General features: G+C 52.2%; 1 protein-coding gene and 1 long non-coding RNA gene across 2 annotated transcripts; both read right to left on the reverse strand.

Moving 5' to 3' along the window:
• Positions 1-1313: 1313 nt before the first annotated feature.
• Positions 1314-9410, reverse strand: LOC135579497 (uncharacterized). The gene is made up of 2 exons (XR_010472657.1): positions 8211-9410; positions 1314-3415 (listed from the first exon to the last, which is right to left on the reverse strand). It is a non-coding gene; the product is annotated as an uncharacterized LOC135579497 (long non-coding RNA).
• Positions 9411-19277: 9867 nt separating this feature from the next.
• On the reverse strand, positions 19278-24115 carry LOC135579656 (keratin-associated protein 5-1-like). The gene is made up of 2 exons (XM_065065800.1): positions 23370-24115; positions 19278-19533 (listed from the first exon to the last, which is right to left on the reverse strand). The coding sequence occupies exons 1-2, from the start codon at positions 24113-24115 to the stop codon at positions 19278-19280; spliced, it is 1002 nt and encodes a 333-aa protein (XP_064921872.1).
• Between the last annotated feature and the right edge of the window lie 805 nt (positions 24116-24920).

The raw sequence follows: 24920 nt of genomic DNA on the forward strand, positions 1-24920 counted from the left end.
CACATTACACATGGCATTGCCAGCCATCTGTAAAGGACACAGAATTATTCTCTAAAGAGTAGGGAGGCAGGTTCTTAAAGCCGCCCACAAGACCAGAGCATGAACAGTGACATGTCTGGACAGTCGGCATGTGTCAGGCACAGGGGAGCACCTCTGTGTGGTGACAAAAGTCAAGACAGGCTTTGCCGATAGGACCCTACAACCCCCTGTAACTTTTCAACCCTTTCTATTCAGCCATGTTGAAGATGTCAGGCGGTCTCTTTTATGTCAAGTTGTCTGCTATTTCATCCCCTATAGCTCTGCCTCCTCGGTGCTCTCCTCTTGGAGGCGTGTGTCCTAAACAGGTCTGTTGGCGGATACTTTTCCTCTTCTCATCAACCTTTCAGGGTGGCAGCATCCTCAGACCAGCTTTTCCCCCTCTGCCCCCAGTGCTGTGGAACCTCATCTGTGGTGAACTCATCGGTGCTGACAGACAGACAGACAGACGCCCCCTCTGCTCCAGACCAGCCTCATGCTGGACAGCTCTGTCCTCTCACCTTCCCACACACAAACACGGAGGATTCTTCCATCACATCTGCAGCAAATAGTGTTTCCTGGTGGTTCACGCAGCCCAGGTTTATCTGAAACGTTCCTCATCTCACGCACGTGTTTGCACCCTCCTTCTCTCCTGGTGGACACGCGCGGCCCTGGCCCAGCAGAGCCTGGGCAGAGAGCTGCACAAGGGTCTCTGTGTCACTCCGTGTCACCTCTAAGTCTCTGCGCTGGAACCTGTGTCTCTGTCACACGAAGCACACGCTGCTCGTCACGGGCAGAGGGCTCCTGGCAGCCAGCCCGCTCTGTCTGTCACTCCCTGGCTGGTGACACGCTCGCTCCCGTCTCGAGCGGCTCAGCCTTCAGCACCTCATTGCCAGCTTTCCAGCGATCTCTCATGATTCTCTTGTACTTGCTCTGAGAAGCAATTTCATTATGCCTCTATCTGCCCGAACACCTTTTCCTGCCTCACGGAGTCCTGTGGGTCAGCAGGCTGGCACATTGTGTCGCTGTGTCCCGCTGTTCCCCTGAATCTCCAGGTCCTCAGGCACGTGTCCTGCAGCCGGGCTGTGCCACCCATCACTGCTCTTCCAGTCAGGCACCGGCTGCTTATTTAGAGCTGTATTTGTGCAGGACAGGACAGGAACTGTGGCCATTCCCTGACTAGGATTGCAACTCTTCTCCACTTCCATTCCTGTGGGAGTCTGTCTTTCTCAGATACGAAATTTCAGCATTTTACACAAAATTCTGTGCCGCGATGAAGAGACGGGGACGCAACTTGATGCAAGCAAAGTGTCCACTTTATTGTTCTCTACACAATCCTTTTATACTGTTACATACATTACAACTACTATCGTGGATTATACTGATTGGTATACCAACTAATTAGCTCATACATATTACAAAAGCTGAGCTCATGATAGGTTAGTAAGAAAGCATGCATATCTTATCTTAGGTCCTTGTAACTACATGCCTTTCGTGTTAGGAAAGCTTCGCGCGACTATAACAAGATACTGTTGCCAAACCACCAGTTCCTGTGCTTTGTTCTTACACCCATCGGCTGTAATTTTCCACAACCCCCCAGTAACTTCCCATGCTAACACAGCAGGTCCAATAACTAAAATCAGCACATTGCCTATAAATACAGCCAAGATAACCCACATCTCCCCCTTTTTGTTTTCAAACATTTGCTTCTTCCCAAGGTCGGCGCCCAACCAGTTCGAGGACGTCTTGCTTCTGTACTGGGAGTTTTCGGGAGGTCTTGTGCTTGTACAAGAAAAAGCTTATTTACTGAAGCGGTTATCGACTTTTGTAAGCACTGCAAAATACATGGAATCGTTAGTAATAATACACAAATTACTAAAAGGATCAAAATTCCCTGTTTAAGTAAATCTTTTATCCACCCTGTAATTCCCCAAGAAGCTAGCCACCCATCGAGTCCATCCATTCCTTCCTGCACATTGTGAATCCTTTCTCGTAGTTCTGCAATCTGTTTATGAATGCTCACAGAGTGATCAGATAGATTCATGCAACACATTCCTTCAAATTCTTGACATCCATGTCCGTGGGCTAGTAAAAGGAAATCTATGGCGGCACGATTCTGTAAGACTACATGTCGTAAGCTATCTACATCTTGAGCTAATCCTGACAAAATGTCAGAGGTCGTGTTAAATTCTTTGACAGCCCAGCATGCCAATTGTTTTATTTTATTCCAATTGCTTGCGGCCATTCCACCAGGCAAAAATAGGGACAGAGCTATAGTAGATCCTAAAGACCCTAAATTGACGTGATCATCGCAATCTGGTTGTAATTGTCGCAATGACCTTTTTGATCTGGTACTATTGCTCAGGGAACGATTAAGCATGTCCCTCATATGAGGTGCGAACAGCGTAAGTCTCCCAATATAACAAGGTCCTCCCACAGGTTTAAAAGGAATTCCGGGCCATGCTCTATCTCCACAAATCAAGAAATAGCCTTTTGGCAACCTTACCTGTCCAGTGATATTGGCCACATCTCTAGCCCCTGTATTCATCGAAATGTTCCAATGACCAGAGTTACCTGACACGTTTTGATAATGAATCAGTGAATCTAATGTCTCTTTGTGACCATCTCGAATCAAATACCCAGTCCAGCTATCACCAAAATAGACCACTCCAGTCCCGTTAACAGGAAGAATCTCCGGACTCATATTAGAGCAATTTTCGCGATTTGAGATGTTCTCCCATTCCCCCTGTGGAGGGAAGGAGCCCCAAAGTGTCAGTTCCTGAAACGGTAAGTGATTAGAGAAATTGAGCCTTTGAATTAAGCCTTGCTGGAGCATGGCTCCCTGCTCTACTGGCCAGTCGCTACTTTTTATACACCATCCGTCACTGTTATTTCTCCTCCATTGCCAATATGAGGAATTGAGTACATTCGACAAATCAGGGGTGTTAACGTAACCTCGAAAATCGTCTAGGTGTACATATGGATACCCAATTAAACATGTTCTAAACGGATCGCTTACTTGCGCCAGGGACAGACAAAAGTCTGTGGTCCCGGTACGATTTGCCCACGTGAGCCACACATTAGTATGAGGGTCAACATGATGTAAATCAAAGCTAAGACCTAAGCTTATAGTACTTAACAAAAAGATTAATACTCGGCCCATTCCTGCAGGCTCTTAGTCTTCCTTCTGTTTCTCTTTTTCCGACACCTCCTTTTTGTTTCCTCCCACTTATCGGGGTTTACTTCCCAGGTCTGTGGTACTGTTTCTGAGACGGAATTCATTCGGGAGCAACGTTCTCCTCATCGAACGCAGGTTCTGGAGCGTTATCAGAGGACTGCCGTTGCAATGTTTCTCGGAAGGGTCTCATGTTCTTTGCCGGGATCCAGCGAGGACCTCTCTCTGTGGAAACACAAGCATAACCTCTACCCCATGTAACAAGGGGATAGGGTCCCATCACTTTACCTGTTTCGGGGTCCCGGATCAATACTGGCGGCTTAATCTTGGGTTCAAAAAGGGTGTTTGTGCTAAAATGACGAACTACTGGAGGATTGCTGTCTAACAGGGAACAATTCAAAAAATTAAAAACATACAAGGCTTTCTGTAAGCGCTCCTCTGGTGTAGCAGCCCCTATTCCCCCTTTTTGTTTTAATAACAAACGTTTTAAGGTTTGGTGAGATCGTTCTATCAAAGCTTGTCCCGTAGGAGAATGAGGGATACCTGTAATGTGTGATATACCCCAAGAGGCAAAAAAGGTCGTTAGGGTTTTAGACACATATGCAGGGCCATTATCAGTTTTGATTTGAGAGGGTACCCCTAAAGTAGCAAAGGCGCGCATCAGATGTTTTCGCACATCGCGTGCTTTTTCTCCTACATGACAGGAGGCAAATAACATTCCGGAAAATGTATCAATAGAGCAATGAACAAACTTTAAACGACCAAATTCAGCAAAATGAGTGACATCTGTTTGCCAGAGTTGAAGGCTTTGTAGCCCTCTGGGGTTAACTCCTTCTGCTATAGAAGGGAAAGAGTGCCTCTGACAATCAGGACACACCGCAATGATATCATGGGCTTGTTGCGTAGTGAGGTCAAATTGACGCTTAAGGCCTGCAGCATTTTGATGAAAAAAGGAGTGGCTGAGTCGAGCTTGCGCTAATCGATCTGGTAACACTTGCACTGGTAGCGTAAGCAAATCCGCTTGTCGGTTCCCTTCTGCAATAAAACCAGGTAGAGAAGTGTGAGATCGAACATGCATAATAAAATAAGGATGAAGGCGGGAATCTAACAGGAAAATGAGTTCTTGTAACAAATTGAACAGTGCCGCATGAGAAATATCCCGTAGCACAGAAGCTTCTGCTCGGCTAACAATTCCTGCAACATAAGCAGAATCAGTGATTATATTGAGAGGAATAGACCATTTTTGAAACACTCGAACAACTGCAGATAATTCTACTATTTGAGGAGAACCCTGTACAGTTTCAACATCTGAGCTCCACCGTTCCCGCCGGTCATCCCACCAAAGGATAACAGACTTGTGAGATTTGCCAGACCCATCTGTGAATACAGTAAGGGCTTGTAAAGGCTGGTCACTCCGCTTTGGAACAGGTAAAAGGTGAAAATCAATGCTTAACAGCTTGTGAGAAGGCGGATGAGAAGTGAGTTGGCCTGCATAGCCAGTCAGGGCTATACCTAGTGCATCTGATTGTTGTTGTAGCCATTGCAGGTAAACAGTTGTTACTGGCATACATATGAGGGCAAAGTCCGTGCCCGCCAGGGTAAGTAATCGCTGTCTGGCCCTGATGATTAAAGATGCAAACATCTCATGTTGGGTAGAAATCGTCTTTGTGGCTTGGTTAGGCAGAAAAATCCATTCAATGATTAGTAAAGGGTCCATTTTCTGGCAGTCCCATTGAAAAATAAGCGCATAAGGCTGTCTAGCAGGATTAAGGATGATCAATTGAAAAGGCAATTCTGGTTCCCATCGATGCGCTTGTCTGGAGGCAATTGCTGTTGCAGCTTTATGCAAGGAAGCTATGGCTTCAGGACTAAGAGTTCGCGGAGCGTTTAAGTCCGAGCTTCCTTTAAGCAATTCGAATAGGGGACGAAGGTCTGCATTACTGATTCCTAACAATGGTCTGACCCAATTGATTGTACCCAGCAGTTTTTGTACATCATGTAAGTTCTTTACATTTGCCTGTATCTGTAAGGGTTGCGGGGTAACAGTCTGAGCCCTTATACGCCATCCTAAGTATTTCCAAGGTGGCATTCTTTGAATTTTTTCTGGTGCAATACAGAGGTCTGCTGATTTTACAGCAGCCACGACAAGGGCTACAGCTTCCTCCATGACTTCATGGTGCTGTGCTGCCACTAGAATGTCATCCATATAATGATATAACAATGCAGCAGGCACTGCAGCTCTAACAGGACTAAGTATCTTTGCTACATACCATTGGCATATTGTAGGGCTATTTTTCATTCCCTGCGGTAGCACAACCCACTGATATCTTTGCAAAGGAGCTTGCATGTTGACGCTTGGCACAGAAAAGGCAAATTTAGGGGCATCATCTGGATGCAATGGAATGTTGAAAAAACAATCTTTGAGGTCTATGATAGTTAAATGCCAATCTCGAGGGATCATGGTAGGTGATGGAAGCCCAGGCTGCAGGGCCCCCATATCTTCCATAGCGTCATTAATTTTTCTGAGGTCATGGAGCAGGCGCCACTTGCCAGTCAGTTTTTTAATAACAAAGATAGGCGAGTTCCAAGGACTCGTTGAGGGTACAATATGTCCCATAGATAGTTGTTCGTTAACTATTTCTTGGAGGGCGTGAAGTTTTTCCAGTGGCAGGGGCCATTGATCAATCCAAATAGGAGTGTCTGTCTTCCAGGTTAACTTTGGGGTTTCACGCCCCTCAATGGCCCCACCTAAAAATGTGTCTGGATAGACATCCCCCACTGAGACAACACATCACGTCCCCACAAGACCATAGGCACTGGTAAGATAAACGGTTTGACTGAGGCAACTCGTCCTTCTGAATTTTGAACTTGTATCATTTCTGCGCTTTGGCGGCTAGCTCCGCACCCCCCAATCCCTGCTAACGTCTGAGAGATATCAGCTAAAGGCCACCTAGAAGGCCACTTCGCTTGAGAAATAACGGTAACATCTGCACCTGTATCAATGATTCCACTCAACACGACTTGCTGACCTCTGCAAATGAGGGTACATTGACATATAGGACGTTTTTGTGAGATGGCTTGAGCCCATAAAATTAGTGGTTCTCCCGTAGACCCAAAGCTTCCCTGTCTCCGTGGGAGCATTTGGTCAGGGATTGAAACATAATCCTCCTTAGGGATCAGTATCAATTGAGCGATACGACTTCCCTCTGGTACTGTGCAAGGAGGAAATGGGGTCCAAGCCATAATTTTGATTTCGGAATTACTGTCAGGATCAATTACTCCAGGCAATACAAAAAGCCCTGACAGGGTGGTGGATGATCTTCCCAATAATAAAGCCTGCGTTTGAGGAGGCAAAGGGCCTGCAACTTTAGTAGGCAGTAAGTGAACAGAGGAATCAAGCAGCGTTACTGTGTGGGCGGTTGCCAGGTCCAGGCCGGCGCTCCCTGCTGTTGCGGGAGAGAGACTGGAAACCCTCCGGTCCCCCGCTCCTCCCCCCGCGCTTGCAAGGGCGTTGAGGCTGGCCGCGGAACTTGTGTCTGCACGCGCCGCGGGTTCGCGCTCCACTGCCGGTTTCCCGGTATGGGATGCCCATTCACATCATATTTAGATTTACATTGGTTTGCAAAATGCCGTCCCTTCTGGCATCTGGGACAAATACCAGGTGCTGGGGGTCTCTTCCCCCCGGCGCTGCGACAATCTCTTTTAAAGTGACCTGGCTTCCCACAACCGAAACAGTTCTGTTGCTTACTGTTTCCCACAGGTCCGCGCATGGCCGCAAAGGCAGCAGCCATCGCTTCATATTTATAATCCATAGTGCCAATTCTGTTACACGCCTCAATCATCTCAACCAAAGTAGGATTTTGGTTTGGAAGCGATTTTAAAAGTTTTTTGCAATCAGCGTTGGCATTTTCCACTGCTAATTTAAGTAATAGGATATCTCGAGCCTCGGTATTATCTACTTGCCGATCTAAGGCTTGTTTCAAGCGGTCTACAAATTGCATATACGGCTCTCGGGGCTCTTGGGTGATATTAGTAAACGCTTTCTGAGGCTTTTGAGAATCAGGAACTTTCAACAAAGCCTTTTTCGCTTCCTCCCGGACTGCTTCTAAGGCTTCTCGGGGGATATCCCTTGCCTGTCCGGCCGGGTCTGCATGTTGCCCAGTCCCAGTAAGATGTTCTATGGTTAAGGCAGCTAGGGCAGCATTCGCATGTCCCGCATACCCCAACAAAATTGTCTGCAGCCCCGTTCTCCATTGAGACTCCCACATTGTATATTGCGTCGGGGTTAATAACAATCGCGCGAGAGATTTTAAATCATGTGGGGTCATGACATATGTATCGAATACAGAAGATAAAAGGCTTGCAAAATAAGGAGAAGACAACCCGTGCTCGGTAACCGTACGACGCAACTCCTTAATCACTGAAAAGGATAATGCTTCCCATTGAGCCGCCCCCCCCCTTCCTTGATATATAACAGGCGCTACTATAGTCCTTGCTATCTCTAACTCCCCCTCCTTTAAGGCTTGGCGTTTGATCTCTCCCCAGACATTATGAGGATCAGGAGGGAAAAGATCGGGTTCTTTTTCGGGATCAACAGGTCCGGGATCAAAGGGATCATCCTCCGGGGGATACCCCGCTGCACAGGCCAAGGGGGGTAGTGACGGTAATGATGGTGCAGAGGGCTTTGTCTCCCCTTCTGAACCTCGTTGGCTCTGCTCTTGCGCTTTCACAGTCTCAAAAATTTTTCTCCAGTGTGGGAGCATATGTTGCGCTTCCTCATCTCCAGAGGTAGCTGCATCCCATAATTTCACCCCTACATCGTCCCAAAGTTCCCGGGTAAAAATCGAAGAAGCAGTAACTGTAGGGATCTTAACCTGGACCCATTTAAGGATCAGCTTGAGGTCCTGACCCGAAAGGGTCTTTTCCCCATGCTTATTAAGTAAAGCTTTCATTAATTCATAAACGTCTCTTTCAGGGGAACTCGTCTGATTCCCCATTTTGCTAGTTTCCCGCAGCTCACCTCTCGTTCCAGACGGGGGTGATGACTTCAGTAGCCGGCTTTTCCCTGCTCCTTGTAGCAGCGTTCCCAGTTCTGCGGGACTCGCAGCACGCCACCAGATAGGTGATTATCAGCCTCCGGCGGAGTCTTCACCAAAGATCACGTCGGGGGGCACCATTTGCCGCGATGAAGAGACGGGGACGCAACTTGATGCAAGCAAAGTGTCCACTTTATTGTTCTCTACACAATCCTTTTATACTGTTACATACATTACAACTACTATCGTGGATTATACTGATTGGTATACCAACTAATTAGCTCATACATATTACAAAAGCTGAGCTCATGATAGGTTAGTAAGAAAGCATGCATATCTTATCTTAGGTCCTTGTAACTACATGCCTTTCGTGTTAGGAAAGCTTCGCGCGACTATAACAAGATACTGTTGCCAAACCACCAGTTCCTGTGCTTTGTTCTTACACCCATCGGCTGTAATTTTCCACAACCCCCCAGTAACTTCCCATGCTAACACAGCAGGTCCAATAACTAAAATCAGCACATTGCCTATAAATACAGCCAAGATAACCCACAATTCTGGGTGTTGATAAGGCCTGTACAAGGACACTTATGCTTTCCTAGCAAATGAGTCGTGCCTCAGGCACACCCATCCAAGTCACGATCGCTCAGTTCAGTTACTTCCCATTTTTCCAAGTTTTCCGTGCCGCCCAGGCTATTTTCCAACACAACATGGTTCACACTCTTTGGACCGGTGGTTACGCCACATGTCCCACGACTGGTCCACACTATCGTTTTGTCCATTTGCTCCCCATCTCTGAAGATTCCCACAATGATACGGTGTCCGGTGTCAGAAAGGTCTCTCGTCACACCCCCCGTCCCTGCTCCACGACAAAGTCCCACCGTCAACCACCCCAGCCTCCCTGGCACATTCCCGGTGCTGCTCCTCACCGGAGGCAGGAGACTGTCCATGCCACGTGCCGGGAGCCCTCATAACCGGGGGAACAGTGTCCATCCCTGCCAGCGAGCAACACCCCGCACCTCAGGGGGATGGGGAAGGGCCTACAGCACAGCAAAAAATTCCATGGTTTATCACAGAATTTGGAAAGAGAAACAAACCTCACCCAGCAGTGTGTGACCTTGTGCCTGATCGGAGTCCCCTCCGTCCCAGCCCAGGGCACATCCCTGCCCCCGCAGCCGAGCTGCTGTTTCTCCTCCCTGGGCACCGTCCCACAGCTTCGCTGCCGCCAGCAGCTGGTATCAGCTCTCCAGCTGGTATGAAGTGCAAGTGACTCAGACAAGCTCTTTCTAGGAATTCCCCTTCTTCTTCCTTCTTAACACGGCTGAATTGCAGTTTGATTATGTTTTAGTGTCTTTGAAATTGCAATGAAACACTGTTAAGCTTTCTGAAATTGCAGTTTTATTTTGTATTTGGAGGACACTTTGGAAGGTTTTTCTTTGTTTTATCTTTGTCCTGCTCAGTACATGGTTGAAGGACAGCCTTACCCGACTCCTCTGGTGCCTTGGAATGTGATGCACATGTTGTGGAGTGCTTTCTTGGAACTACTGTCCTACACAATATGTATTGCACACGTTAATTACACAGTAGTTCCTATAGACTCCCAGTTTGAGACATGCTGCTGTATGTTTTTAAGATATCACAAACTGGTACAGATGGCTGACATTGATCTGGAGTAGTTTGTCCCCAGCACCTCCTACTCCTACCACCTTTTTTCATGCTAGTAGTTCACACTGTGTCCTCACGACCATAACTTTTCCACCACGTTCCTTCTACCCAAAGTTACAGCTCTGATGTGCCACTGCAGAACTCCAGGTCGCCACAGCCCGATGCCCCCCGGCGCTCAGCAGAAGCCACAGTCTCTCCCACGCTCGCTGCCTCCCCCGCCTGCTGGGCAGCTGCCCTGCTCACGGCCTGGTAATCACCTCAGTTGCTGTGCTCAGCAACTAATCATTAATTTCTGGCCACCTTTTGCCTTCTGATGTTCCAGTCCCATTTCTAAATTCCCACTCCCCTGGTTTCCTCTGCCTTTGTGCAAGAGTAAACAGCGCACCCCTGCTTTTTCCTTTTATTCCCTTAGTATTAGTTTTATTTTTATTCGCTCCCTTCAAGCCCTGAAGGAAAGGCCTGAAGGATGAACCTTTCCCAGAAAGTGCCCTGTAGCACCAGTTCTGAGCCCTTTACTTCCTCCCTCATCTCATGGCATCTTTGCATTTCTTCTTTAGGAGGGTTCTGATGGCTCAGGTCTTCCCCTCACATCTTCACACTGCCTCAGTCTTCTCTGATCCGTGCCAGCAGGCACCTGGCATTGCCAGCCCTTTCAGTTTTATCCCTTAAAGGTGGTTCTCTTCTGGTTACAGATTCTAATGGGGCACTCTGTCTGCTGTGATTTATGGTGTCTCCATTGAAGGTTATGGAAATAGAACGTAACTCCCTGAGCAACCCCATCCATCGGGGCAGAGTCACAGTTATCACCTATTTATCTCCTATTCAATAGACTTGCTGCAGCGCACATTGCGAATTCATTTAAACTGATGTACAGTGTCCAATTATGTACTAACGGTGATGAGAAACATGAAAAAACAAATGCTGGTTTAAAATTGCAAAATGTACCTGTGCAGCAAACTGCATTGCCATGACTACTGATGGATTCTGATTCCTGGGGTCTGTTTGTTTGCTTCATCCCCAAATTCTCATCACCCTATGGGGCACTGCTCACTCCGGCACAGACAAGCGCATGTTGTCAGTGTGAACAGCTGCCCGTGCAGACCCGCGTGTCCCTGTGCTGGGACAGCACCGCCAGGCTCCGGCAGAGCCGCGTGTCCCTGTGCTGGGACAGCACCGCCAGGCCCCGGCAGAGCCGCGTGTCCCTGCGCTGGGACAGCACCGCAGGCCCCGGCAGAGCCGCGTGTCCCTGTGCTGGGACAGCACCGCCAGGCCCCGGCAGAGCCGCGTGTCCCTGCGCTGGGACAGCACCGCAGGCCCCGGCAGAGCCGCGTGTCCCTGCGCTGGGACAGCACCGCCAGGCCCTGGCAGAGCCGCGTGTCCCTGTGCTGGGACAGCACCGCAGGCCCCGGCAGAGCCGCGTGTCCCTGCGCTGGGACAGCACTGCCAGGCCCCAGCAGACCCGCGTGTCCCTGTGCTGGGACAGCACCGCCAGGCTCCGGCAGACCCGCATGTCCCTGTGCTGGGACAGCACCGCCAGGCCCTGGCAGAGCTGCGTGTCCCTGCGCTGGGACAGCACCGCCAGGCTCCGGCAGAGCCGTGTGTCCCTGCTCTGGGACAGCACCGCCAGGCTCCGGCAGAGCCGCGTGTCCCTGTGCTGGGACAGCACCGCCAGGCTCCGGCAGAGCCGCGTGTCCCTGCTCTGGGACAGCACCGCCAGGCTCCGGCAGAGCCGCGTGTCCCTGCGCTGGGACAGCACCGCCAGGCTCCGGCAGAGCCGCGTGTCCCTGCGCTGGGACAGCACCGCCAGGCTCCGGCAGACCCGCGTGTCCCTGCGCTGGGACAGCACCGCCAGGCCCCGGCAGACCCGCGTGTCCCTGTGCTGGGACAGCACCGCCAGGCCCCGGCAGACCCGCGTGTCCCTGCGCTGGGACAGCACCGCCAGGCCCCGGCAGACCCGCGTGTCCCTGTGCTGGGACAGCACCACCAGGCCCCAGCAGACCCGCGTGTCCCTGCGCTGGGACAGCACCGCCAGGCCCCGGCAGAGCCGCGTGTCCCTGCGCTGGGACAGCACCGCCAGGCCCCGGCAGAGCCGCGTGTCCCTGCGCTGGGACAGCACCGCCAGGCTCTGGCAGACCCGCGTGTCCCTGCGCTGGGACAGCACCGCCAGGCTCCGGCAGACCCGCGTGTCCCTGCGCTGGGACAGCACCGCCAGGCTCCGGCAGAGCCGCGTGTCCCTGTGCTGGGACAGCACCGCCAGGCTCCGGCAGAGCCGCGTGTCCCTGTGCTGGGACAGCACCGCCAGGCCCCGGCAGAGCCGCGTGTCCCTGCGCTGGGACAGCACCGCCAGGCTCCGGCAGAGCCACTCCCTGGCAGCAGAGGCTGTTTGTCCCTCTGCTCGGGGCAGTGATTGTGCGTTGGTGTCCTGCCCGGTGGTGACCACTGGGCCGGTGTCTCCACCGTGGAGGCAGCAATGTCCAGCTGGATGTGACACACAGGAAAGGGCCAGGAGCTGCTGTTTGGCCCCAGAGAGGCCTGTGAAAGCTCTCCTGGCTGCCCAACAGGAGGTGATGAAGATGTTATTCACACTGTTTTTATGCAAGCAAGGCATTCTGCTTTGTTTATGGATAATCCATATCCTTTTTAATTAGCTGCTGTTAGCAGAGTGCTGCCAGGAGATAATCACTCTGTTTGACTGAGGCTGGGACCTCCATCCTTCGCACTCTGAACACACTGGCCTGGGGGGCTGGTCCCGGCTCATTGCACAGAAACATACGTGCAGTGCAAGAGGAGTGGAAGTGCCAAAACTGACCTGATCTGGAAGTGAGGCTGGTCAATAACGGAAGAAACTGGGTAGACTGTGACTGAGGAACCTAAATGAAGTGCAGGTGAGTCAAGCTGTAACAGGGCACATGCAGATCCAGCACCCCGGTCTCCCCGGAACATCCAGTCTCTCCCTCCCGGCTCCATCGAGTCTGTGTGGACAGACCAGCCGCCTCCATACCTGTGGGGATGAGCTGCCCCCTGTGTGCAGACAGCCGTACCCCTGTGTGCAGACAGACAGCCGTACCCCTGTGTGCAGACAGACAGATGTACCCCTGTGTGCAGACAGACCAGCCGCCTCCATACCTGCGGGGATGAGCTGCCCCCCGTGTGCAGACAGACATACCCCTGTGTGCAGACAGCTGTACCCCTGTGTGCAGACAGACAGCCGTACCCCCGTGTGCAGACAGACAGACGTACCCCTGTGTGCAGACAGACAGCCGTACCCCTGTGTGCAGACAGACAGCCGTACCCCCGTGTGCAGACAGACAGACGTACCCCTGTGTGCAGACAGACAGACGTACCCCCGTGTGCAGACAGACAGACGTACCCCTGTGTGCAGACAGACAGATGTACCCCTGTGTGCAGACAGACAGACGTACCCCTGTGTGCAGACAGACAGATGTACCCCTGTGTGCAGACAGACAGACGTACCCCTGTGTGCAGACAGACAGATGTACCCCTGTGTGCAGACAGACAGACGTACCCCTGTGTGCAGACAGACAGACGTACCCCTGTGTGCAGACAGACAGACGTACCCCTGTGTGCAGACAGACAGCTGTATCCCTGTGTGCAGACAGACAGATGTACCCCTGTGTGCAGACAGACAGACGTACCCCTGTGTGCAGACAGACAGACGTACCCCTGTGTGCAGACAGCCATACCCCTGTGAACGGCTGTGCTGTCGGAGGGAAAGCTCCCTGTCCCTGCTGTGGCTTTGTGGCATTTACTCCTCAGTGACTAAAGCGGCTCAAGCATTTTCTACGAGACCTAAAGCAATGCTCACAGTCCTGTGATGTCTTACAGCACCAAGGAGAGTAAGCTGGTTTAAAATACAGACTGGACTACCACTCTGCTGATAAACAGGAGCAACTGGAATACACCTGTGACCCCAAGGACGCAAACATCACACGAGCAGCAGATGAGCTTTCACCAGCGCTACACCGTCTGCCCCTTGGGGATTCTTCCTGCCAGGGTCCTGCAGACTGTACAGCAGCGTGCTGGGGGGGGCAAGAGGGAGACTGTCTTGCTCACATCAGAGATGAATTTTCATCATAAGCAATTCTTTAGTATCTTCATACAGAGACACACCAGACTAACAAGACAGTTTGGGAAGCTACTCACTCCCTTTCATGGCTACTGCTAAGAGCATCAGCCAAGTAGTTTGTGTAACTGGAGAGAAAGGTAGTTTTAAGAATAGTTATGCCCTGCAGAGCTGTTCAGAATAGGCCAGGAAGAGGTGGCACAGTGAGCTCATTTTCGGAAGGCTGGCATAAGCTTTGCAGCAGGTTGTGCCAAATGTCTTATTGCATCATATCAATCTCTGCAGTTTAGGGATAGTTTTATTTTGCAGGTGTGGTGAGGCATTCCAAAACCAAATGAGACTCCTAATCATGAAGTAATGATTGTTCTTGGCACGCTGCTTGATGTACGAAGGCAAACTTTGCCATGAGCTGCTGTGGCGCCAGCCCAGTCAACATCTCAGCAGCCTGTCCAGGCCAGAGCAGGACAAGTGATGGAGCTCCTCCAGCCCCTGCCAGCGTCTTCTGGACAGATGCCGCTGCAGTGTCCTTCATTGCAGCTGCAGGTGCGGGCACAACAGATGCTGCTGTCACATTACTGCCTCTGAACATTATACACTTATATCTATGCGGAACCAGCTCGCCTGCCTTATCGCTTCAGCGACGTGTTTTACACCACACGGGCGCGGCACTGCCCAGCCCTGTGCTGTCAGACAGAGAGAAGAGCCGGCTTCACCTTCCGTCTGCTCCAGGGAGACCTCATCGCAGCCCTTCTGGACTTAAAAGGGGCCAATAAGAAAGGGAGAAAGAGTTTTTAGCAGGGCCTGTTGCGATAGGACAAGGAGTGATGGCTTTGAACTAAAAGAGTGGAGACTCAGGCCAAACATGAGCCATTTTTCGTAATGAGGGTGGTGAAGCGCTGAACAGGCTGCCCAGGGAGAGGGAGACCCTGTTGTTCCTGTGAGGACCGTGACCATCTCCTCTCACTGCTGTGGGCCTTTCCTGCCCGCACTTGCGGCCTTTTGCAGCAAAAACGATCCGGATTTGGTTTCCTTGGAAACCTCGGAGCAGAGGGCTCAGTGTGAGACCAGTTGGACGCTGTCCCAGAATCTTACCACCGGGCAAAACCCACACAACCAGCCAACCAAGCAGGTATGTCCTGGCGTGAGATCGCAGAAATGCTGCAAAAAAGCAGAAGGAAGACACAGTCACTAACAGCTATTAATTTTTTAGAATGAAGCGACCCTTTCCTGCTTGATTAGTGACAGAATTTCCTTGTGTGCACATGTGGACCTGCAAAACTCCGATGCGCCAGAGGCTTGCATGCGTTTAAAACTGCAGAAGCAAAATAAGGTGCAATGTTGGTTTTCGGCAGTTTTAAACCAGCCATTTGGAGGTGCTGTATGGTGCCTCCCCTGCCAGAACCCTCAGTCCTGGTGCCCTGTCCAACCAGCCCCTGCCCAGCACAGGGACGGCTTCTGTCCTGGCACAGGGACGGCTTCTGTCCCGCACCAAACAAAGAGGTACCTTCCCGTCAGTCTACACGGTTTCACTGGCAAGTCCAGCGTCTCTCCCGAATCACCCGTTTGTAAGGCACGGCACAGCACCCGACCTGTGCTCACCGGCCCGGCCCGGCGCAACTCCCCACGGCCACGCACAAACATTTCCCCGAGTCCTTGGGCTCAGAAGGCTACTAAATAAGGGCAAGTGCTGGGGGTGCTCAATATCAGGAAAGCCTTTGGCTGCTGGCAACAGCTGTTGTATGTGGTATAATTAAAAGAAATGTGTTGCCTGGAGTATTAATTAATAGGCAAATAATCAGCACTGTACTGATCCACCTGAGCTCTTCAATCGCACTGCACAAGTACAAGTGCTGGCCACTTTGCTTGAAAGCCAGCTATGCAGACCTCTCCTATTGTGGTTTCATTAAAGAAGTTTACTGGAGAAATCTTGTTTTCACAGATGCCAGTCATCTAAAAAACCTCCAACTTGTACTGAGCACAAATTAGTTATAAATCCTTCATGTAGAGAGAGAAGATGCACAAAAAAAGGAGAATTTTCACATTTCTTAAGAATTTTCTCCCCCAGCTTCGCCTTTGTGCCTCTTTCACCATCTCCATTTCAAGACAAGCGGGCTCTCTGCTGCTGTTCAACTCCCATGAGCAGGTCCACCCAGCCCAGCAGAGGGTCCATCCAGCCCAGCAGAGGGTCCACCCAGCCCAGCAGAGGGTCCACACAGCCCAGCAGAGGGTCCACACAGCCCAGCAGAGGGTCCGCACAGCCCAGCAGAGGGTCCACACAGCCCAGCAGAGGGTCCACCCAGCCCAGCAGAGGGTCCATCCAGCCCAGCAGAGGGTCCATCCAGCCCAGCAGAGGGTCCGCACAGCCCAGCAGAGGGTCCATCCAGCCCAGCAGAGGGTCCATCCAGCTCAGCAGAGGGTCCACCCAGTCCAGCAGAGGGTCCATCCAGCCCAGCAGAGGGTCCACCCAGCCCAGCAGAGGGTCCGCACAGCCCAGCAGAGGGTCCACCCAGCCCAGCAGAGGGTCCGCACAGCCCAGCAGAGGGTCTACACAGCCCAGCAGAGGGTCCATCCAGCCCAGCAGAGGGTCCACCCAGCCCAGCAGAGGGTCCGCACAGCCCAGCAGAGGGTCTACACAGCCCAGCAGAGGGTCCACCCAGCCCAGCAGAGGGTCCATCCAGCCCAGCAGAGGGTCCGCACAGCCCAGCAGAGGGTCCACCCAGCCCAGCAGAGGGTCCACCCAGCCCAGCAGAGGGTCCATCCAGCCCAGCAGAGGGTCCGCACAGCCCAGCAGAGGGTCCACCCAGCCCAGCAGAGGGTCCGCACAGCCCAGCAGAGGGTCCACCCAGCCCAGCAGAGGGTCCACCCAGCCCAGCAGAGGGTCCACCCAGCCCAGCAGAGGGTCCGCACAGCCCAGCAGAGGGTCCATCCAGCCCAGCAGAGGGTCCGCACAGCCCAGCAGAGGGTCCATCCAGCCCAGCAGAGGGTCCGCACAGCCCAGCAGGGGGTCCGCACAGCCCAGCAGAGGGTCCACACAGCCCAGCAGAGGGTCCGCACAGCCTGTCTGTCTGTAGGCAGGGCGGCGATGAGTGGCTGTTCCCACAGTGTCATCTCCCGCTTTCTGCCACTCTGCACTTAGGGTAAGTGTGCTCTGCATTTAAGGTTAAAGGCTCTCGGTGGAATTTTCTTCTGAGAATTTGTGTTATTGATTTCTCAGTTATCTCTGCTTTTGGTCTCTGTAACAGTCCATCTCAGCAAAAAGCACCATTTATTTACGCATTACTTCTGTTGCTTCAGAACTGTTGCCTGACATTTTTGTTTGATCTTCCCAGCTCTTGCACAAAAGAAAGAGCAAGGAGACTATTTGCTTTCGCCGTGCGAGTTGTTTCTTCCAGATGTCTGGCACTTCCTTGCACACATTTCTCTTTTACAGTTTGAGGAGTCCTGTTCTATTTACTCATTATTTAGTTCTATTCTCTGTCCCCCTTTATGAATCACAGATTAATTTAGGCTGAAAAGGACATCTGAAGGCCTCTGGTCCATTTGCCTGCTCAAAGTGGGGATAATGTCCACGTCAGGTCAGGTTGCGGCACAGCCGGGCTTTACCCATGCTGTGTTCCACCCTGCCGGTTTGTACGCCCCTGCTTTGGCTTCCAGGGTGCTGGGGAAGACTGTGCTGGGGGCATTGCTAAAGTCAGGAGAAACGACATTCCTTGCTGGCTGGTTTTCCCTTCCCCGCAGAGCCAGCTGTCTCACCACACAGAGCTATCGGGTTGCTTGGGCATGATCTGCCTTTGCTAAACCCGTACTGGCTGTCCCCGTTCCCGACCCCGCTGGGCCTGGCTGTCAGCAGGGCTTGCCCCATCACCTCCCGCTGCGGGGGCTGCCCTGGGTCCCCAACCGTCCCAGCCATTCCTGTTGTCCCCGCTGCAGCCGCTGGGGCCGCCCTGGCTGCTGGACCCTGCGGTGACGCTGGATCGCAGCATCGCAACAGCACCAGCACTTTGGATTCATCTTGTCAGGTGCATGATAACATAGCGTTACTTTTAAGAATTTCTGGCAGGGAACCTGCTTTTTGGCAACTTAGAAGCACTGAGTTGCCATTTTCTTACTTCTGTTATAACTCCGAGTTGCCATTTTTGAATGGCAGTGATCAGTTTTCGCAGCTCATCAGGGTGTCTGTACAATTCAGATTGTTTTCTGCACGTCCATCATTTTGAGATTTATCAGCACTGAATTTCACCTGGCACGCCTGCTCGGAGAGGTGCTGGGATGTAGTGCTGCGTGCCCGTGTTTGGTCCATCTGTGTTTCCATCACACCCCTGGGAGGCTGGCTTGGCAGGGCAGGGACTTGTGGCCACCCGAAGGCGGCTGGGGCCCTGTCACCCTGCTGGGACAGGGTCGTGTCCGGGCTGGGCAGCGGCAGAGGGGTGCGCAGCGACAGCCCAGCCGGTCCCTGACCCAGCGGGCGGGGCTGTGGGTTTGGTGCCGGGTGCACAGCAGCCGTGGTGGGGCAACGGCAGCTCCCGGCACTTGCTTTTGCCACATGGTTGGAGAGCTCTTGCCAGCTTTCCACGGTTGCAGCATTCTCCTTGCTCATGCTGACAGAACGAGCACTGCCATTTATTATAACAGTTTTAACCGCTCAGAAGTGTTCACTGTCCTGCAGAGAACCTGAGAATTGTGCTGTTACTCATGTCAGAGACCCCCAAATGGGACGCGTCGGGTAAGGATGGAGGAAACCGGTGTGCTGCTCAGGTGAAAACTTGGATATTGTCTGGCCATGGCATGCTTCCCGTTAGTCACTTCCACAAATTAACTGCGGCAGTCAATGATAAACACTCCAATTTTTAGAGAGAAATGCTCTAGGAGGTTACCTCACTTCAGTAAGAAGTGCTGGATTTTCAGTTTGAAGTGTAATAAACATGACCTGCATTAAAAGACTTTCTCAAGCAGCGCAGAGAGCACGGTGTGCCATGAGGCGGGTTTAAACACTTATCATTGCACAAGAACTCATGTATTTTCTGCTCAAGACTTTCCACTCTTTCCTTTTGACCAGTACTGCAGGTCACCTAACTGCACAGGATTAAAAAAAGACCCTGTATAAAGTCCCCGAAGCTGCCTGCCAAGCCGCGCTGATGCTGGCAGCTGTTTGTCCAGCAGCCGTTGTCTGGCAGCTGGTGTCCAGCAGCTGTTGTCTGGCATCTGTTTCTGGCAGCCGTTGTCTGGCAGCTGTTGTCCTGCAGCTGTTGTCCGGCAGCCGTTGTCCGGCAGCTGTTGTCCGGCAGCCATTGTCCGGCAGCCGTTATCTGGCAGCCGTTATCTGGCAGCCGTCATCTGGCAGATGTTGTCCGGCAGCCGTTATCTGGCAGCTGTTGTCCGGCAGCCATTGTCCGGAAGCCGTTATCTGGCAGCTGTTGTCCGGCAGCCGTTGTCTGGCAGCTGTTGTCCGGCAGTGCTGGCCGTGGTGCTGCCAGGAGCTGCCACCAGCCGTACCCGAGGTCACGGCGATGCCGGAGCTGCTCACTGCGAGACGCTCCCCAGCAAAACCCGCGATGCTCCTGCCCAGGGCGGGTTAAAATCCAAGCAGTACGGGTGCCAGCCCCAGGCTCCGTGTCCTTTGCTGTCGGGGATTCAGCAACCCAGCGAAGGGAGTGGAAACAGACGAGAGAAAAAAGAGCCAGCATCATTTCGCAGTACTTAAGAGGGCGTTTGCCAGTTTCTGGCATTTCAGGGGTATATATTTCTGTTTATCCATATGACGGATAGCTTATCTGAACCATAACATGGAAAGTTTTCTTCCTAGATTTGTGACCATTTATTCAAACACAGTTTTCTGCAGATTTGCAGTTCCAAGAGAGGCAAAATGAGCAAAGCCTGGCCCAGGGCTCAGCTGGGGAAGATCCTGTGTGCCCGGGGCCACCAGCGCTGAGGGACAAGCAGCTCGTGGGCCGTTTACGAGCAGGCGCTGGGGTGCACTTCCCTTTGCCCCCTCAAAGTGGAGTAAGGCACTTTGCTGGGAAAGGAACAAGGACTGGTCACTGACACAAGCAGGGGCTTATCTTTTCCTGCTAGCTTGTGAATAATGGACACAAATTCTGGCCTGACAAGGAAAGTAGAAAAATACACTGATTCGCATGAAGCAATTATTGGATGCATTGTGAAAGAAAATCCTTCCTCCCATTTCGAACTCCTGATAAGAATTTCATCAGAGGTAAGCAGCTTTGCAGCAGCTGTTCTCACAAGCTTGTTCTCTGGCTTTATCTGTTTGCATCGAGGCTCTATGATCTGCCCTTTCAGCAGCATTCCCGTCGTTTAATGGCTTTTAGCCAAGTTGGTTAATCATTTCTGTTAACTTCCTTTTAGCCTGAGCAATTTTAGCTCCCTTGAATGTCTTGTTGTTTCTTATTAAGACACTATCTACTACTGGTGAAAGGTGACTGATTGCAATAGCTGTAGGCAGACCCCATGCTGATTAACAAGCCACTTGAAAATAATATGCTCTTTAGCCATTAGAATTATTAATAGTAGCTTTGCTTTCCTTTCTTGGGGCATTTAACGCTCTGGGATTTAAAGCCAATCGAGAGGATGAAGTTGCAGCTCAGTGGGCTTCAAACACGGTCTCTGGCTGGAAAGGGGTACGCGCTCATTTTCTCCTCAAGACCCCAGAGTGTCTGGCATTCCAGTAGAAGCTCAATTGCTGAAACTGTTTGTGACGAGCTGCAGAAGGCGGACTGCTGAGAGCAGGAGCCTGTGCGGCTGCAGCCGGGTGGACGGGCCACTTCAAACCACGGACCTGGCAGGGCCTGTAGCGCCTGTGACAGGTCCTGTAGCATCTCGTGTGGCGCATAAACCCAAGGGAAGACCTTTCCTGGCTGCTGCTCTCTCCTAGAGTTAATGGCACCTCTCTATGTTTGCATTGCCATGTGCAAATCCTCTTCCAATATACAACCTGGAAGAACAATTTGGATTTAAGTGCTTGGAGAGATTTTTTTTATCCCTCCCCAGCGAATAAAATTTTGCTTTACATTCATGCCAGCAGCAAGTTGTTCTGCTGCTCATCTCCACTGAAAGCCGGCAGAAATTTCGCACAGGTTGTTTTGCACACATCGTGCCCGATTTGGGGATTGCAGGGCGCAGCCGGCGTTCCGCGGTGCGCTGGCGCGGCCGCCCGGCTCTCCGGCAGCGCTGCAGGAGGGAAGGTGGCACGGGTGCGAAGTTATCAGCGTGGGAAGGAAACACGATCCCCGGCAAAGGCACCGTCTCGCGGTGCTGAGCAGCGTCCACACGTGCAGCGCCTGCCCAGGGACTGCCCTGTGCTGCACACGGGATCCGGGCACAGGCTGGCCTAGAAGTCCCGTTTGCAGCAATTTAACTGGTTCACTCCAGTCTTTAAACATATTTCACCATGCTCTGGCACTGTGACACTTCTCAGGCAGCCCAGTAAGTGAAAATAATGTAACGCTATTTTGTTTGATTAGTTTTTTTCTACTGATTACTGGGACTATCACTACATATTTAAAATATGGATGTTTGGATTGCATTTAGCTGCAGAGTCTTTATGCATCTTTCTGAAAATTTACCAATAAAACAATGTCTGCATGGCATCTAATAATGAGAGATACAACAATAAATCTTCTTTTAAAAGGGATGGCTATGTTCGATGTACTAAAGAACCAAAAGGAATGAGAGACAAGAAGGACACCTTCCCCTCCAAGGCTCCTGCGGACAGCAGAGACATCCTCGGGAGGGGACACCGAGGAGGAAGAGCACATTTTGCGCTGGGTTGGCGCCCACAGTCATATTAAGAGCGATCGAGATTGCTTTGTCTTCCACCACAAACACAGCTACATCAGCTGTAAAAATCTGTGATTTATCTTTGCCGATTTATTCCACTTTACATAAAGCATGAGAAGGGCATAAATGCTGCGTGTTAGAGATGTTAATGAGCTTCCAAATTCTGTGCTACTTCTGTGCTGGATAAATGTGCAGTAAATACTGTAGTCCTTACATGGAAAATGAAGGCAACATAAATGCCACCAAGGCTCAGAAAGCTCGGGGTTGACAACTTTGACCTATTTACAAGCAAACAGTCTTCAAAATTGTTTAAAGGAAATAATGGTGATATGGACACTTCACATAGTCATCACAGAAAGGAAATTGTACAACAAACCATGGGAAATCACTGAGTGAATGATGACTCCCTTCAGGAAAATCAGAAACATGTTGAGTTACAGGCATTGTCCAGAAAAGCGGATAAAATGAACTGAAATGAAGCCAGCCACGAGATCACGAGTAGAAATACTAAAATATGAGAGTTCTGGGCTAAGCACAAATAGAATTGTCCCCTTCCACTAAAGTGCTCCAGCTGGATGTCTGGACGTGACTTTCCCTCACAAGTGTCTCACGTCCAGGCCGGTGTTTTCTGATCAGTGCAGCAAACACCAGTCTGGGAACGTGACTTGAACAGCACACAAGGTGTTAGTGTAACTTAGAAGAACAGGATAATTAAGAACACGGATATAACATGCAGCGTGCATTACTGAAGATGTCATACCCAGCAAAGCCGAGACCTGATCTGCTAGGCAAAGGACGCCCTCAAAATCGCATTTATCTGGTAATCCTTCGTGAATCTAATATTCAGCCACATACAAAAACCTTGTGTTACTCGGCGAGACAGGTGTCAGCAGAGAGAGAGGGTCAGCGAGGGGGGCTGTAAGGAGGAATTTCAGACTCTAGCATATTTTCTTTTACATTTTCGTGAAAGATACTAATGAAATATTCTGTCTGTGTTAATTACAATTTCGAATAGCAAAAACTTCTGAGGTCTTTCCTGTACAGAGAAGGCTTGGGACAAACTCAAAAGATGGTTTTGAGTATTGACACTGTCAGCATGATGCCACAGGCTTTACTATGTAATTATTTACATCGACAAAAATACTATGCTTTTGGAAATACGGCAAATGCATGTCTGTATATATCAGATATATACGGGTATAATAATTCTGTCTGCCTATACAATGCATGTATACTATGTACACAGCCCTTCCAACGCTCTGCTTGCTCGGGGCTGCCCGGCCGCGCTCGGAGCCTCCCCAGGGACGCGGGTCCCGCGGGGCTGCCGCGCTCTGCTCCAGCACCTCGACCCCCGGGCACCAGCGTTTCCGGTACCTGCCCATCCCTCACGGTGCTCAGCTGGTGCCTGACAGCCCGCACACCCCGCACAGCCCGCACAGCCCGCACACCCGCACAGCCCGCACAGCCCGCACACCCCGCACACCCCGCACAGCCCGCACACCCCGCACAGCCCGCACACCCTGCACAGCCCGCACACGACGCACAGCCCGCACACCCCGCACAGCCCGCACACCCCGCACAGCCCGCACAGCCCGCACACCTGCACACCCCGCACAGCCCGCACAGCCTGCACATGACGCACACCCCGCACAGCCCGCACAGCCCGCACACCCCGCACAGCCCACACAGCCCGCACAGCCCGCACACCCCGCACAGCCCGCACACCCCGCACAGCCCGCACAGCCCGCACAGCCCGCACAGCCCGCACAGCCTGCACATGACGCACACCCCGCACAGCCCGAACACCCCGCACAGCCCGCACACCCCGCACACCCCGCACAGCCTGCACACCCCGCACACCCTGCACAGCCCGCACAGCCTGCACATGACGCACACCCCGCACAGCCCGCACAGCCCGCACAGCCCGCACACCCCGCACAGCCCGCACAGCCCGCACACCCCGCACAGCCCGCACAGCCCGCACAGCCCGCACAGCCTGCACATGACGCACACCCCGCACAGCCCGCACAGCCCGCACACCCCGCACACCCCGCACAGCCCGCACAGCCCGCACACCCCGCACAGCCCGCACAGCCCGCACAGCCTGCACATGACGCACACCCCGCACAGCCCGCACAGCCCGCACACCCCGCACAGCCCGCACAGCCCGCACACCCCGCACAGCCCGCACAGCCTGCACATGACGCACACCCCGCACAGCCCGCACAGCCCGCACAGCCCGCACAGCCCGCACACCCCGCACAGCCCGCACAGCCCGCACACCCCGCACACCCCGCACAGCCCGCACAGCCCGCACACCCCGCACAGCCCGCACAGCCTGCACATGACGCACACCCCGCACAGCCCGCACAGCCCGCACACCCCGCACAGCCCGCACAGCCCGCACAGCCCGCACACCCGCACAGCCCGCACACCCCGCACAGCCCGCACAGCCTGCACATGACGCACACCCCGCACACCCCGCACAGCCCGCACAGCCCGCACAGCCCGGCTGGAGGCAGCGGCGAGGCGGCTCTTCGCTGCCACCCCCGCCTGCAGGCATCGCTTCCCAGCACGGCCCACCCACTCTGCTTTTCAGTGCCGCGAAACAGGAGGGTCTTCAAACATGTACACGTGTTGACCAGCGCACCATCACCAGGCCATCAGCATTCCGGGTAAGCCTTTGTCCATTTCTGTAGTTTACAGATTATATCAAGTGACAAAGGACAACTAATTCAAAATTGCTCTAATAGCTTTCTGATAGTGCAAGCGTATGACTAGCATACACTACAAAGATCTCTCTGGTTGTTTCACATATCTTTGACAATATTATTTAGAGGATGGGCTGTACTGAAAAACACATTACATCCTGTGTACATTGCGTTATTCTTCAGAAAAGATTACTTCTTGGAGTTCCAGTTAGCGTACCAGGACTCCAGGTAAAACGAAAAGAACTCATTGGAACATCAACATATTTTGCCATTAAATTTTCTGTAGCTTTCCACAGAGAACAGCATTGCACAGCTCTCATTCTCCATGCTTTTCTCTTAGGCTCTCCTTCAATCATTCAGAGCTGGCAATACATTACCATTGAAAATCACATTGTGACACAATGCAGTGTGACAGCCGCAGTTTGGCACAACACGACACG

This window comes from Columba livia, chromosome 5 (assembly GCF_036013475.1).
Source record: "Columba livia isolate bColLiv1 breed racing homer chromosome 5, bColLiv1.pat.W.v2, whole genome shotgun sequence".
NCBI lineage: Eukaryota > Metazoa > Chordata > Aves > Columbiformes > Columbidae > Columba > Columba livia.